Here is a 17,934-nt window from a genome sequence, read left to right as displayed (position 1 = left end):
CTGAGGATCAGAGTTTTCAAAGAAGGCAAACATTTATAAATATTATGTACCGAGCAAGTGAAGAAATCTTATTCACCTTAAGGCGAATCTTGAATTCCCATCACCTAGTGTACGTTTGTATTCAGCGCGGTTTGACTGCGCTCTTTATTGGGAAAATAATATTTGACTTTCTTTTAAGCTAATTTCAATCCTATCCTCAATCCGATTCATTTTCCAATATAAATTAAACATATATTCTGGGAAAAAAAGTCTGCTGCGTAAATACCAGTACGTGCGCGAACACATATCAAGCATATTATGAAGAATCGTTCAAAAGATTCGTTCAGATGGGTCCGTGACGTAAATAAAGTTTAATGGAACATAAAGGGAAGAACGTTTTTTTTTTCTCCTTTTTTTTTTTTTTTTTTTTGCTATTGTCAATGTTTGCAGGCGCTGTTGCACCGTTAACTAGAGAGTCCGACCTTAACTAACACATTTTGAAAATGTATTGTGGAAATTTTAATTCTCCAAATCGAAAGAGGTTGCGACGGGGAATTGAGAATGACGGGATCAGTTTACATGGATCAAATTAAAAATTTATCAAACCTGAACCGCTTTATATGACCTTGACGTCTATAAAACTTTTAAGAAAATGTTGTTGTTTCAAGATATTTACAAAATCGGATTGCCATTACTAATCGGTATATTTTTTTTTACTACAAAAAAATATATATGTGCAAGTATACAACAGTCTTACCAGACTAATGTGTATTATAAATCAAATGGATCCGTCTGAGTGGTCGAGTAGTTAAAGGATTGCAATCAACTACTCCGTGATCGTGGGTTCTTCGTGGGACTCGCATCTGCAGTAGAGTTTTCATCAGCTTAATACTTTCTATTATAATCCTTAAATGTATTAAAAAAAAAAGGAAAGATTTTTATGCTTAGTTTCCTTTTAACGAGTATTCTCGTTCACTAAGGTATTCGAAAGGTTCATAGCTGAAACATCAAGCAACCAAAACTATAACTACCCGCATCTCAATACTCAACATCGTTTTCTTCATTCTTAGAGTCGAGCATCGGTGAGAGATTCACATAGTGGCAGTGATTGCATTTACGCAAATATGATAAAAATGCTTTGGGAGCTTACCCCGAGCTTATGATTGAGCGAATCTTGGCATCGATGATAGCAAAGTTGACACAACACGTACACAAATTATAGGTTGGATAGAATCGTTTCGGATAAAGGGATTTGCAATTAACAACACCGTCGTTAAGAGTACTGGCGCCAAGTCGATTTAGCTACTTTTCGAGGTTAGACAGAATAGAATAATAGGTGACTTTTTGAAGAAGGAGGAAACGAGGTTGCAAACAGCATTCAAGACCGAAAGCAACTTGACGTGCATATGGAAATCCGCAACGAAAAAGACAATGAAATGTCAAGAATTTAATAAGGATTTCAAAAGCCATTGTCGTAGTCATAGAACGCACAATATTGATAATTATGTAATAGTGAAAAATTTTATGAGTGAACCTGGCGCTTGTAAAATGATTATTCCAAGATTTAAAAATCCCTATAAACTTGTTAAGCTTTCTTGACACATAGATAGGGCCGTGAATAGATTTCAGACAAGTGAGATTTCCTATTAAATAATATATGAAAAGCGGAAAAGCCGGAAAAGCAGCCACTTTATTTGGCCAAGCAGTGGCAAATACAACTGTATAATGGAATAAGAAGAATAATTTTTCAGTTATAGAATGACAATAAGATAGGCTGGCTAAGCTTTTTCAGTCTAAGCGAAACCGTCAGCATTTGCTGACTAATAAATGGAAAGCAAAGAAAACTTAAGAATCTATAAATGTTATTGCAAGCAGGTATTCTGTGCTTTTTATCGTTCAGTTCTCTTTACGTATCATTGATCCTTATGAGTGGCCAAGTATGTAAGAATCGCACTCATCACGTCAATGTTCGCGGACTCAAGTCGCAAATGCGGCCCACTATACTATTGTCGTAAAAATAGCGAGTGCTAAGCCGGTAAAGTCCTAATACTTACTTACTAGGCCATGGCTAGTTGGAGGTATAATTGGAATAAGGGAATTTCAGCTTTGACTTTAACCATCATTAAGCATAAGTTTCTCTACCTCGAGGTGGCATGTCTTCACCAGCGAGACATTATTAACGAGCCATCCGCACACACGGCTTGATATTGCGACTGCTGCGGAATCGGTAGCATAATTTAAAAATAGGACAACAGCAAATATGTATATTCGTACAAGCTTAATCCATAATATCGTATCCTTTTTTCGTCTTATATGATCCCTTTAAATATTTAAGAATACCTTACCTTAAGATTTTTACTTTACAGTTTTTAAAATTCGCCTGGCAGTAAATCTCTTTATTTTTTGTCTTCTCGATACCATATCCCACTCGCGGTACCAGAGTATATTATGTTTGCACGGATGTGTTTTGGCCCAAGGACTTTCAATAGCGTTCGTCTTTGGATCAAAAACACCTCAGGATACGAAATTTAAAAAAAAATATATTGAAAATTGTGGCCTATAGCTTGAATATAAGAACAAATGACGGACAGACAAACTAAGACCAATTCACTGGATATAATAAGAGATAAGTCTTCTGGGTGCTACAAACGTCCGCAAAAACTTAACCTATAGCCGGTGGAGGGTATAAATATTGAGCAATGCTTCCCTTAGACACCAAGCAAACTGGGCCACACTGAAGTGCACTTGAAAGGCGAATGTCATGAAATGTTGGGACATTTAGTTTGAAGGCTTATTGAGTTATGTGATACATATATATATATATATATATCCGTTTAATTATCCGTTTGTACGATACATTCGGCCAAATTGAATTTAAAATTACATAATTAATTAGTCATGTGTGTGTGTGTGTGTGTGTGTGTGTATGTATATATATATATATATATATGTATATATGTTTATATGATAACAAAGCGAAATGAAACTAAGCGAACACTATACCATTAGAATTTTATTAAATAAAAATAAATTTCGTTTGCAAAGGCATTTTGTAAAGCAACTTTTATGTTTTTGTTTTTTTTTTTTTTTTTTTTTGTTAATAATTTATAAAAATAAAAACATTTTTTTTTTTCACAATAATTTATTCTTTTCTTTGCAGAGCTTATATGCAAATCAATGGAAATGAAAAAAATTTATATATGAAATTATTGGAGAGGAAAAAAAAAAAAGAAAAAGGAATACATAAGTTAATAAAGAGTAAATATGCAATAATCAAAACAACACACAGCACCACAGCAACAGCAACAATGACAAATTATGAGAATTTATTAAATTTACCATTAAATTTTAATGGAAACAATGACAAGAATGTGTGTAGTACGGCTGATGGTTTAGCCAATTCCAATTCAACACATGATGCCATAAAAATGTCACAACGCGAATTCTCTGAGGTAAGTTGGAAAAAAAAAATAAATAAAAATAAATAAATAAATGAATAAAAATAAAAATGAAAATAAAAATACAAAAAAAAAGGGACGGGTTTTGTTTCCACACAACACAGCAAACAGCAACAACAAGCAGCTGCTTGAAGTTTTGTTGTACTTCTGTCCGTTTGAGTTTTTGTGCTTTTTGTTTCTTTTTACATTTTTTTTTTTTTTTGTTTTTTTTTTCATTTATTTATTTTTTTTTTATTTTTTTTTCATTTTTTTTTTTTTTTTTATTTTATTTATTCTGTGTTTTATGTGCGTTTTTCTCTTTAAACATCTTATCTGTGTTGTTTTTATCAGCACAGATATTTTTGTTACAAATTAAAGACATTATTTAAAAAGTCTTTAAAAAGGAAACGAATTGTCATAAATTATAGCTGAAAGCTGGGAGCTAAGGATAACGGAGGGGGACACAAACAGCGGCCACAAGACACACAACACACACTTGTTTTCTACTGATTTCGTTTACCTTTTAAGCTTTGATGAGATGTTCTTATGTAAAAAAAAGAAAAAAAAAAAGAAAAAAAAGTTATCTAAAAAAAAAAATAATAATAATAAGAAAAAAACAGTCAAACTGTATCCGCCTTTAAGCGAATTTTAGATACGCGTACCAATAAATATATTGTGCTTATATGTAAAAAGTTTAGATTTTTTTTATTTTTTTTATTTTTGTATTCATTATAGGCGTGGCCGCACAAAAAGCCGCATAAATATTTGCAAGAAATTTTGAATCGATTTTTTCGAAAGCTTATAAGTTATTACAGCAATAAATATATTTTTTGTAATTTTCTCTTCTGTTTTGTGTTTTGTCATTTTCATAAAGACAAACCTCGATACCTAATCATTCATTCTTACTTTTTCGACTCTTTCTTCTTCTTCTTCTTCTTCTCGTTCTCCCGCTCTTAGGATTCAATAAAATTTACAAATTCATGCAAGCGATAATAAAGGTTGCGTCTATCTTAAGCCCTTCTAAATGTTACATAAGACGACACACAAGCTTAATATACTCCCTACCATAAGTGGGATATGATAAAGAAATAATTTTATGTCTACTCTTGACTTCAGCTACCGAGAGAATGTTTTTTTAATGCTTAGACTTTAACGCGTAATTCTTATAGGGCTCTAATAGTCAAGGTCAACTGAATCGATCGATATAATAAAGATCGAGTGTATGGTAACTCCTTCTGCATATTACACACAAACTTAATATATAATTCCCCGTATCACGGATGAATACGGATGAACGAAAATTGGACATGGGAGATGAACAAATGTGTCCTTTATTTTTACTAGGTATGTAAATGAAATCGAAACCTACCATCATGTCATAGACGTTATACAGGTCTGTGAAATTGTGTTTGATGTATTATATCCTACACCATTTATGCTCAGAGAGGCTTAAGGTAGACGCAACTTTTAATATACCGATCAATTCAGTATGCATTTTCTATATCGGTCTAAGCTTGCCGGTCCGTCTAATGTCCGTCCATGTATTTTTGTGTTCAACCTGCAGGTCACTATTTTGGACATATTTTGATAACATTTAGTGCGCGGATGCATCTTGATCCAAGGTCGAATGCTATGGGATCGGTCCACTTCTTCGATCACGTTTCATATAACGCCTCATTCAAAACAAGGTTTCGTTTTTGATATTTCATGATGAAAATTAGACCATAGTAGCAATTTAGCAAATAAATTAATGGCAGAGACTTTGGACCACACAGACCGATCTTATAGACCCCGACATATACAGGTGTTATCATGAAACGTAAACTGTTATACGGAGAAGAAGTCTAATATTTAGTCTTTTGTGACGGAAAGTAAAAATAATAAAATTATTAGGAAGTAAACACATTTTGCTGAATTTGGATTACATCAAGTAATGTTCTGAGCATTTTGAGAATAATGCGGGCTTTCATGAAAATAATGAGTAATGTTTAGTGTACTATTACTAAAATCAATGCGAAGCCGGTCTTGCCCGGCTATAATGTCCTTAGTTGTTTCTATTTATTTTTTTTTTTAAGTTTTAAACATCTGGCAACAATCAGCGCTCGTAACAATAATAATAGATATCGTAACGCGCAAATATTTCTTCTAGCAACAACAATGTCAAGGTTTATTTATGCTAAATAAAAAGCATTCGACAATTTTTTTTTTTTTTTTAAGTCCAGTCACTCAATAATATTGCTTATACGTGTAATGCCCTGACGGTCAGAAAGAAGCGGGAAACGAGAAAGGAATATTAAATGCTGCGCCTTTATCAGCTGAGAATTCACTATAACTACAACCAAATACGCTCTCAGGCACATTGATAATTGAAACCGTAATCGCGATTCTTATCTACTCGTCTACTCATGCAGGTATGGCACTTTTTCTTTGCCCGAACGATAAAAAAGAAACGGAATCTGAAAAATGGACTTATTTTTAGACATCTAGATGTAGATTCTTAAGTAGATGCAGGTATATCAACAGGTAAACAGCTTTATTTTCGCATGGCATCCAAGAGTCGCGATCTTGATGGGCGATACACCGAATAAAATATTTTTTATCATTTGCATACACAATAAACATGTATTTTCTACATGAACATCCCAGCTTCATATACCGATCGACATCAATTGTTAGTGATCGAGCAGAGAGTGAATATTAAGTTTAAGATTTTCGCAGTCATTGATGTGCGAAATATAAGCTCAAGTTACGCCATTCTTTCTTCGTACAACCCCGTTTTTGCCATTGCGCAAATGAAAACGCAAACTGAATTGAACATAGAATTATTTATCATATTCATAAGGTAATGAAATTTCGTATGCGTTACGGAACTTGATAAAATACCAGTTCCAAAACTCGGCACTCGGACTTAAAATGAAACTCGAATGTTTGCTTAGTGCGTAAATTATCGAAAATACAATGGCAGAAAGTATCTGCCTAAGTATTCAAAATTCCTATGAAAATCGAAACAATAAGGGATTAGATGAATAGGTGAAAGCTTGAGCAGGTAAATGGCCCAAAGATCAAATAAGTTAGGGAGACGAGCGAATAGTTAAATGAACGATCGTATATAAAAATAAGGCGATAAATTAATGGACGGACTCATGAACGGACGCTCTTATGGACGGACGGATGATGGAATAGAAGGATATGCAAATAGACGAGAAGGAAAAATTAACATGCAAATATATATTGTACTCCAAATAGACGAGCAGGATATTCATATAAATGGATAAAAATACGGACGCACGGAATGGACAAACATAACTAAATTATTAATGGCATCTCACAGAATAAAATATCCGACCAAAGTAGTCTAAAGTCTATAGCATAGTTAATATACTCCTGTTCAGTATATATGTAATAAGACTAATTTATTCACTTATATATAATTACGATAAATTGTTCGCTTAATAGTATGGCTAAAGAAAAATTTACGGATAATTCGGATAAAATTTTATAAATATTTTAAACCAAAAATTTTATTGTCTTCACGAACCATACCCAAGGCACAGATAATTTGCGTCACCATGTAAATGTCCAACTGACTGTCAGAGAATCAACAGGAAAAGCAATAACAGCAGCAGCAGCAGCAGCATCAGCATCAGCGGCAACAGCAACCAACAGCATAAACATGTAAATTCTTGATAAAATAAAATATGCAACTAGACACGTAATGAAATGCCATTTAAAACACGGACACGGACCCCGAATACAACGTTTAATTATATAATTGTTTCGGGGCACAGCGCAGAGAAAGCTTTGAGTGAGAGTAGAGAGGAAAGCAAGAATTTTTATGCACATATGAATATATGCATATATATAAATATATATATATATATATATATATATACATATATATGTATATATACACTTGTGAAATTCTTTAAATATTTTTATTACAAAAATTTAATGGTTTAATGGTATTTTAAATGCTCTCTGGCAAGAGACATGAACAGATTTGTTTCCTCTTTTAGAGGTTTAAGGATAAGCTGCAGAGCAGCTACCGCCATTACACAATAGTTTACAAGCAACATTACTCTACGACTTCTACCAAATTAGGAAATTAAAGCTTGTTATTGAGAGTGCATAACTTAAGGTAAACGAGCGAAAGAGAGAGAGAAGTTGTGTGTGTGTGTGTGTGCGCGTGTGTGTGTGTGTGTGTGTGTGTGTGTGTGTGTGTAAAAAGAAAAGGATAGAAAGAAAAAAGGTATTAAAACAAATAAGGTACGAAAGAGAAGGAGGCAAAAAAGAGCTTGGTGAGTATTTAAAAATTGTATTGAGTTAGTACAGCATGTAACATGAGTTTTATATAGCGAATGGGCGCCAATTTTTAAAATGACATCAAAACTACTCAGACTATGTTGCAAAGCAACAATACATCGCCGAACAGTAATAGTAGTAGCAACTATATACAGTAAAAAAAAAAAAAAAAGAAAAAAAACAACCCAAGAAAAAATACACAAAACATTTTGTTTTGTATTTTTTATTTTTATTTTTTTTTTTCTTTTTATTCATGATCTACGAAGAATTAAGAGAAATAACAGCAAGAAAATCCAGCAAAATCATAAGCTTAGTTTTTAGCTTTGCTTGTCGTTATACCGAAAAAAATAATAAATAAATAAAAAAAAAAAAAAAAACAAAAATCACAAAAAAGGGCCGACCGTGCCGACCATGATAGCATTGTTGTTAAAGTAATGTCTAAAGCAACAAGAACAACAGCAACAATAACAACCTCAGTGATACAGGGTTTGAAAAAAAAAAAAAAAAAAAAACAAATAACAAAAAACAAAACGAAAAAAACTACGCAAACAACAACAACAACAACCATTTGTAGACTGAAAGACATCTACAGACAGCGATGTATGTGACATGACAGCGGAACATGATGAAAGGATTCCTTTTTCTTTGGATTTGTTAGCAATTTTTTTTGTTGTAGTTTTTACCTTCTTTTTTTTTTCTTTTTTTTTTTTTCTGCTGCCTTTTTGTTGTTTTTGTTGTTTTTTTCTCTCAACAACCACATTTACCTCTGTCAGTAGGTTTTTCTTAAAAGACATTAAGGGTTTTTTTTCTTTTTTTTTATAATATTTTTGCTTTAAACGTTTTCGTTAGAAGAGCTAAAAATTAAAAAAGAAAACTAATGGGTTAAGACAAACAAAATTGGGAAGATTTTGAAATTTTAAAAAATAAAAAAAGCAAAAAAAAAAACAAAGAGAGAAAAGAAAGAAATTATATTCAGCTTAAATCGAATTTTGATTATTTTTTTTTTCCTTTCATTTCTGTATTGGTTACTATGAGCATGTGCAGGTCACTTGATCTGCAAAATTCAACCGAGAAGATACGTATATATTAAGTTTACGGCTTTCGTTATAAGCCCTCGTGTCAGTTTGATGCTCACACATATGCAATGCGGGCCTACCGCAAAGTCGAGTAAATAAGAAACGCGATTATCAAGTCGCTGTTCGCGGATTCAAATCCCAATGCGGTAGATCATACTAGATCGTAGTTATAATGAATGCACATTGGGCGCATAACCACTTAGCTGCCGCCTGTCAATTTTCTATCTATTTCTCTTCCCCCACTTCTTATTGAATAGCACCCATGAAAAGCAAATGGGAGAAGCATTTGAGTAACATGGACACAAGGACGAAGAACTTCAATATAATATAATTATAAATACCTCATATTTGCGATGGTCTTCAAATGGAGTCAACGCTTACCTTAGTGCTAGGCTTACTCCCCGATATTATAAATGCCCGATACCCATTGGAAGCAATTTTATCGCCACCTGTAATGAATAGATCCGTATGAGTAGCCGAATAGATAGACATCGCAACTACAAAGTCGCCGTTCGCGGGCTCAAACTTCAATGCGGTAAAACTGATTTTGATCGCAGTTATAGTGAGCGCTCAGCCTTTAAAGACATAACACTTGTGTACAAACCTACTAGACTGCGGCCGATTCCTTATCGCTTTCTTTACGCCTTTCCGACCGTCACCGTGTTACACGACTAGGCGACATCACTATTTTTGGCGAACAAAATCCTGGCAAACGAAGCCCCAACGCACTCTTTCTTTTTTTCAACTTTTCGCAGATAAAAAATAAACACATATATATACATATATATATATACGTAGGTATATGTATTTACATGTATTTAAATAAAAGAAATAAAATTGAAAACACTTTCAAAGTTCTAAAGCAAACAGAACTTAATTCAAAATAGCACGTTCTGGTGGCGTCAGCTGTCTGAGTTCATCCTTCACTGGCTTTCTATCAAACATTCATGGCAATCGGACACGTAAAAGCCACGCTATGACGTTGCAATCGAATAAGTCATTTAATCCGACGCCTTTTTACAACTGTCTAAATTAACAAAAACGAAAAACACTTTGCGTTAATCAAAAAATTTCTTTATCTCTTATTTTACCAAAATTTTATCGAGTAACTAAAATCTTTTACGTATATAAATTTTGTGCACAGAATATGATAATATTCCTAATCACAAATACTTTCAATATTGCCGATCCAATATTTAAAACTTCTTTCACTTCGAAAGCAGTCATCATCTCGCAGTTCTATACTTCTTAACCTCACTAACTTGAACTTAACTACAACTAATTTCATATGCAACGTTTAAGACAAAACCAATACCATAACCAAAAGCATCCAATTTTGTTAATTGAAATGAATGCGAATCAAGCTCACAAAAAAAAAAAAAAAAAATTAATATTTTCAGTAAAGATGGATGAAGGAGGATGAAACAAAGACTTAATTCATAGTCTAAAATTCTAAGCCAACATTTTGCTACAACTTGTTTATATAATATAAACTAATTCAATTTTCTTAGGAGATAAATAAATGTTTCAAAAATTGCATTTCTTACTAAACTGAAGCGATCTTTTATTCATTATCGCAAAAACATATAAGGCGTACTATCTGATTCTAAGAGTTAACATAAAGTCGAATATTTTTTTTATATTTTTTTTATATTTTTTGTTTTTTTTTTGATAGAGGCGTGAAGAGGGACGAAGGAGGGGAACGAGACAGACAGACTCGACTAACCAACTAATCAAACGAATTTTTATTATGGCCCAAACAGAACAGTGTAATGGCAAAAAAGGAGAAATAAAAAAAATAAAAAATTAAGATACACTGATGCCAAAGCGTAATAGTGTTGTATATAAAAACTTAATATCGTTCGACTTGTTTTCTGATCGACTTAAAGCAATTCAATCAAATTTTCAAAAGAGAGACACAAGGAAGACAAAAAAGCAAGAGGAAGAGAACAACAACAAAAAAAAAAAAAAAAAAAATTCCAATCAACACATACCGATCGTCATTGATCGCATTCCAGATGCACAACATTTGGCGCATTTCTGTGGTAATAAGAAAAAAAAAAAAAAAAAAAAAAAAAAAAAAACCATCAGCACAGACTTTCTTGTATGTTGAGTTAAGAAACTTTTTCATCGCTTGCATCGGCATTTAATGTTCGTTATAGGTTTTGTATCACAAATCCTATACATGAACTTATCCTCTTTTATTATCCAATTTCTATCCATACATTGATATATAATTTTCCGTTCACAATAGTCAAGTTTTCACATATTCTCCAACAATCCTTTTACATTATTCATCATTATGCGGCAGTATATAATTCAATTAAACAAAAAAAAATTAAAAAAATAAATCAATAAATCACTTTTCATAAATTAAATCTTAAATGCATAATGTTAATAATTGTCTACAATCCAGTTTCACTTTTAAAATTAATTTAATAATTTAAAAATCCAAAAAAAAAAGTAGACAATTGGCAACAATATCCACTTAAGGGTTAAAGTAATTTCCAATTAAAATTTATTCCTTTATCCGTAATTATTCAAAAAACACAATATGTTATCCGTATACTGAAAAATTGCATTTTAATTGCATTTTTATAGCTAAATAGATGGAGAGAAGTATTTAACTGGTGTCCCTAGTCCTGACCTTTACTTTATAATTCATCATAATAACAAAATCAAGAAACAAAAAAAAAAAAAAAAAAAATCCAAAAAAGAAAGTATAAACATATATATAAATATATATATATATATATATATATATATATACGCGTTATATTTATATATATAACATGTATATAACATTAAAAAATAAGAATTGGTTGGTTGGCCGGTTGGTTGGTTGGTTGGTTGGTTGGTTAGTTGGTCGGTTAGTTGGCTGGCTGGCTGGTTAGTTCGTTGATTTTCGTAGTCATCAGATGGCCAAGGTGACTTCCTTGGAATTTTCTCAATATTTAGTTAATGTTAGTGTTCTATGTTATTGCTATTGTTGTTGTAATTATTGCTCTGGTTCACAATAATGCTTACGTTCGACGGGAGACATACAAGCATATATACACATATGGAAAAGAAAAACAGCCTTAAAGCACAAAAGGCCTTTAAGTGAAATTGCCAACAGACTAGAAACTAGTGGAGCAAAACAAACACACTCTTGCACCTAAGAGCAGACATACATATGAACTTATTTTGCTCAATTTTTATTTGATGCGTATCTTTACGACTGCTGCTTATGATCGGTTTGTTAATAGTGCTTGTTCAGCCAGGTCCGGTGTGTATGCAATCTATGTATGCCGCAATGTTATATATATATATATATATATATATATATATATATATATATGTGTGTGTGTGTGTGTGTGTGTGAAGTGTATTCGTTACTTAAAAGTTTATCTAAAGCACACATAAGCATTGAGCAGCACAGGTGGTAAGCAATCGTAAAAGTTATGAAGTTTCCTCATCCACCAAACTACTGCTGCTGCTGCTGTTACTGTTACTGTCGCTCTTGCTGTTGGTGTTGGTGTTGGTGTTGATGTTGGTGTTTGTATTGCTTTTGCTGTTGCTGTTGCCATTGCTATTGCTATTATTGCTGTTGGTTAGTTTACTAATATGCAGGCACACAAGCGAACACACAAACATAACTTACTTCTTCTTAGTCTTCTAACATTATTGGAATTTAGAAATGTCAGTAAATTTTTGGGGCGAAACTCTAACACACAACTCTGTCTTACCAGAAATCCCCATTCGATTATCTAATTCTTTTCATTCTTTTCTTATTTTTTTTCTTATTTTTTATTTATTTATTTATTTTTTTTTTTTTCTTATTATTTCGTTTTGTTTTTTTCTTTCGCAAGTTTAATCGCTTTGAAAACTTTTAGCTTATCTCACTAATAAAAGGATTTCGAAAATACCTTCCAAATGGCTTATGTACGTTTGTATACAATAACTTAACTAAGTTTTTTAGAATAAAAATTTCATTCTTTCATCCATAGTGTTTATGAAGTCTTGTTAACACGCCTCTATTAGTGCTTACTTTATATGTACACATGCATACATACATACATACAAAAACATAATAATGATCAAATCGGTAATTAAGAAGGGAAAGGAAAGAAGAAAGAGAAAGACACCGTCATCTTACCATAATAGTTATTTTATTTCGTTCGTTTTCATAACGAAACTGACAGCCTCTTAACTTATATGCTAAAGATTTTAATGTACAATTTTTTGTTATTTATTCTTTTATTTTTTTTATTTATTTTATTTATTCTTTTTTTTTTTTTTGTTTTTTTTCAAGAATATCCTTCTCAATTATCCGCATTTATCCGTAAGCAAAATATATCATTCGAACAAATTTTTTTAATTACTAACATGTATTTTGTTTTAAAAATTTTGATAACTTTTTTTTTTTGTTTCTTTTTTTTTTTTTTTAAATCAATTCATTTATTGAAAAAAAGTTTTGCTACGATCTTATTAAATTAAGCCCATTTATCTGAAATGATAAAATCATTTTCAATTGACTTTATATCAATATCGGAAGAGTTGCAAAAATTTGAAGATGTCGTTCAAACTAACTTCTGGATAAATTCATCGTACGTATTTCGATAACTGATTTAAATGATAAGCATTGGCATTATACAAAAAGGTATTGCTTCAAAGTCAATTGATTTTGAATGAGTCGTGACAGACAGACAGACAGACATCTTTGACTAATAACAATAAAATATTTTATTTTTAGTAGATAAAAAACTGGAAGGAACTGATCAGCTTAGAAGGTTCCCCGCTCCCAAAATTGTCTCCTCCGTTGGCAGCGTCCTTACCTGTTGCTTTGTAAGTGCATTTTTCGTCAAGCCGAAGTCGTGGCCATCCGATTTACAAAAAATCACGACAACCATCAATATAATTCAAATGTAAATGTTATTAAATAGTATCGACAATAATTGCTGTGACGTGATTCGTTCAAATCAAGCCTAGCTTTAATTAGTGTAAGCTAGCATGAAAGTCAGCTACAACTCTGGCGGCAGACTAACCTTAAAATATGTCTAGTAATTTGAATGAATATTTTTAAATATTTTTCTAAATTTATCCGATATAGATATATTTCTGATCTTTTTTCCAAAATCATTAAAAACACATGTAACGATTTTTCAAAATAAGGCGTTTTATTGCAAGTGGTCCATATTTTTTATTTTAAATTTCCTCGAAATATCTCGTAAATTGCGACCTACATTACTTTGAACACAAGAAAATCAGACGTGCAGACAAGCATCAACTCAATTGCCTCTAAATTGGTCGGTATAATAAAAGGTGAGCCTTTTAGGTGTTCGCACATTTGCACAAACCTAATGTACCCAAGTACCACAAGTGGTGTAGAGTATAAAAAGCGAGCTTGCTTTAAGCGATTGGTAGAACGTATTTCATTCATAATATTACCCATCGATGACAATTGCTTTTATTATCATCTCTCTGACAGGATAACAATTCATCGCCGTTAGGATAGTCGATGTTTTTGTATCAAAGCTACCCATGCTTTGTGGATTGTGTCATAAAAATCAAAACACTACTCAGACAGATAATGACTCTTGAAATGAAATTTTATTTTAATCGGAAGAAATGAGGATTGATGAATATAGCGATGGAAAGTAGCGCATTCCAATTCAGTATTGCTGACATACGCTACAGAGAACAGCTCATTATACTCTTACATTCAGTTGATCTCTTTAGCCATCATGGATCTTCGGCATTTTTGGCGATGTGAATGGTTCACTTACTCTGTATTTTCGTTCTTTGAACGTTAATTGTTAGCTGCAATAGTAAGGTTTCCCGCATTTGGGCTTTGCTTCAGCCAGTCTCTCTTTCTTATTTTCCGTCCGTCTCTTTCTTTTTCTTTCTTTCTTTTTGTCTCTTTCTCTTTTCTGTTTCTTCCTCCGTCTCTCTCTTTCTCTCTCTCTCTCTTTCTCTCTATTTCTTTTTTTCTTTCTTTCTTTCTTTCTCTTTCTAGTTTTCTATCCTTCGCTCCCTTTCTTTCCAAAATGTATCCATTGGCAACGTTTTAAGCACTTTCGCAACCAACTTCCGCATTTTACTAGATTAAAAGGGCATTTGTTGATTTATTGATCAAAAAGATATCATAACAACTGAGAATGGCGCGTTCCCTAAGTCTGTTGATATCTTTTTCTTTTGAGACAAATAAATATCTATAACAAAATTGATCGCTTTAAGCGATAGTTCAATGGAAAAGAAGAAACACGTTATTATAGGTACGAAATGCAATTCTTGGATTTATGCCACATATTGTAAACGTTGCGTACGCTAGCAACAACAAATAATTATATTTTTTGATAATCCAAACTCTTAGAGCCACACTCACGCTGTTCGTATGTTTGTAAAACTAGTAAATATGAGCAAAAAGAAAAAAAAGAAAACTGGACTTAACGCGAGTAATAATTTTCTTTTCTCTTAATTCTTGCAATATAGCTGAGTAAAAATAAAAACACTTTTCTTCCCAGACCTTTGAATACAAAAGACGGGTTGCTTGATGTTAACATTAACAAGCAAAAAAAAATTGTTTTCTTTTATGTTTTTATTTATTTATTTATTTTTCATCATATACATATATACATATATATATATATATATATATATATATTTTTTTACGTTGATAATTAAGTCGAACAAAATACAACATGAAACGATCAAAATCGTGTTGAAATGCAAATGTTAAGCCCTGCTTTTCACTGCATTGTTGTTGTTTTTGTTGTTATTGTTGTACGATTTATCACAAAATCCGCAAGTACTTGATCGTTTCAGTTTTCTGTGTAAAGAAGTTTTCAAGACAATAACAACAAGACAACAGAACAACAAAAACAACAACAATAATAATACCGATTACCTTTTAAACACTCATTTAAGGTAAGAACAGCCCACGCTTTGTTTTAGCGAATATCCAGTTAAGGTTTCTTACACTCATAAGAAAAAAAAAAGAAAAAAAGATAAATAAATAAATAAATAAATGGAAGAATAAAAAAAAAAAAAGAAAGAAAAAGCAAAAGAAAAAAAAACGTAAGCATTGACAAGTTAAAGAGTTTTCAAAGCTGCCAACCTCTAAATCAAATATTGTTTTACATATTCCCTCACAGATAGGTGATGCTGTGTAGGTTCAGTTAAAAGGTAATGTTGACAATGGCGATGATGATGATAATGATGATGACGATGGTAGTGAAGGTGTAGTGTACGTCAAACTCTTTCACCCAAATGCTAGGCAACATCCTGCTCTTATGTGTATTTTGTTTTTTTTTTTTGTTTTTTTTCGTTCTTCTTTTTTCTGTTTTCTCATTTTTTACTGTTTGTTTGTTTGTGTTTTTTTTTTTTTTTTTTTTTTTGAAATTTTTTCCTTTTCCCCCAAAAACATTCAGCTGTTATTTCAAAGACATTTAAATTGTTTGGCCAATGAGCTCAAAATACGTTAAAAAGAATGTGCCAAATTCTTGAGAATTAAATACATTACAACAACAGCAGCAGTCAACAATAACAACAGCAATAATAACAACAATAACAACAACAACAATGATAAAAAGACGAAAAAGAAGCAAACAAAAAAAAAAAAGAAAGACAAACACAGCAGCAAAAAGAACTTGCTCAGCAGTCACACCAATTCTCTGCCCAAAAAATCCAACTTAAGAAGAAAAAAAGAAAAAAAACAACAACAACAAAAAAACAGAAATTTGAAAAAGAAATCTTTGCGATCAACTCACGTCTGGCATGTTGTCGTCTTTTAAAGCGGCTGTTGTGCTGTTGTGTCTGTGTGACAAAACAAACGCTACAGTAGCTGTTGCTGTTGCTGCTGCTGCTGCTGCTGCTGCTGCTCCTGCTTACTATTGCCTCCAGAAAAACTAAGAGCATCGAACAAAAATAATAAAAAATAAAAAAGAATAAAAAACTAAAATGGGCTAAAAGCACTCACATAAAAACATTACAAAAGAAATGTTGAAAGTTATAAGACATACAGGAACCGACAGAAGGACAGACAGACGAACGGACAGACAGATGAACGGACGGACAAACGGACAGACAGACAGACAGACAGACCAACATACGAGATGCCATCAAGTTGAAAAGTTGCAAGTCAAACCTTAACACACGAAAGTTTTGATAAACCAAGATTCGCAAACGACAATAACAGCAAAATACAACAACAACAAAAAATCGTATGTCACGTTTGTCAATTCAATTTTAAGACTCTCAAACACATATACACAGTCACAATCGGTTTTTAAAAATAAGCCTTTTTTTTTATTTTTTTTCTTAAGGGAATATTTCACCAACAAAACAACGGCAACAATAACGAAAAGTTCGCTAATAAAAAGTATTTAAAGTTTTAATTAAATTTAAATGCAGTGGTAATGGCAAAAAGATCTAATAAGTTAAGAGAAGAAAGACAAAAAACTGAATCACGAAACAGGATAACTAAGGGAAACTAAAAAGAGAAAACCGCGACAAAAACAAAGTTAAATGAATGAAGCGAATAAAAGCCTCGGAGACAATAATTTTGGAACAAAAAGAACATACGCAGATTAAGAACAAGTATGGGAAATATATTCGTCCTCAGGCCGATCTTGCATATCATACGCAATTATGAATAAGAAGCAAAGACTTTTTCTTCTTTTTTTTTTTTTATTTAGTTTTGCGCATCTAAACTGGCCCCATTTCCATATTATTATGGAAATCTCGAGTCAATAAAAAAAAGAAATCGAAATGGTAGAAAAAATCGAAAGACTAAGCGTAAGAAAAGGACAAAAAACTTTCAAGATAAATTGAACTGAATGATGAATAATATGTACGATAATATGTAATATTCAAAAGATTCCAAGATTCAATATTGCCGGGCAGCAAACGATTCGAAATCAAACTTTAATAAAATTAAACATTCACCTTAAAGCCGAACAAGACGACTTTTCTTACGGATTAATTAAAATTATTTCTATTATTACAATTTATTTAGACTAAGGAAATAAATTCTAGGACTAAAAGCAAAATCAACACAGACAACCAACAGCAGTTCAGTCTTTTCAATAAAGTATAATCATATTATGTTCTCCAGGCACTTTCAAATCTTCGAAAAATTAGATAGGTTTTGGCATTCA

The 17,934-nt window shown here is 32.0% G+C and overlaps 1 protein-coding gene across 1 annotated transcript in view; it reads left to right on the top strand.

Annotated features, from left to right (window-relative positions):
- Positions 1-3,163: 3,163 nt before the first annotated feature.
- Positions 3,164-17,934, top strand: part of LOC119644775 (tetratricopeptide repeat protein 28) — a 33,006-nt gene continuing 18,235 nt past the window's right edge. The window contains exon 1 of the mRNA XM_038044505.1: positions 3,164-3,431. Within this exon, the coding sequence (XP_037900433.1) occupies positions 3,180-3,431 (252 nt within the window). The 5' untranslated portion in view covers positions 3,164-3,179. The remainder of the gene's footprint in view (positions 3,432-17,934) is intronic.

Source organism: Glossina fuscipes, unplaced genomic scaffold (genome assembly GCF_014805625.2).
Source record: "Glossina fuscipes isolate IAEA_lab_2018 unplaced genomic scaffold, Yale_Gfus_2 0, whole genome shotgun sequence".
NCBI lineage: Eukaryota > Metazoa > Arthropoda > Insecta > Diptera > Glossinidae > Glossina > Glossina fuscipes.
Note: the sequence above shows the minus strand (reverse complement) of the source record. Positions and strands in the feature narration are given on the sequence as shown.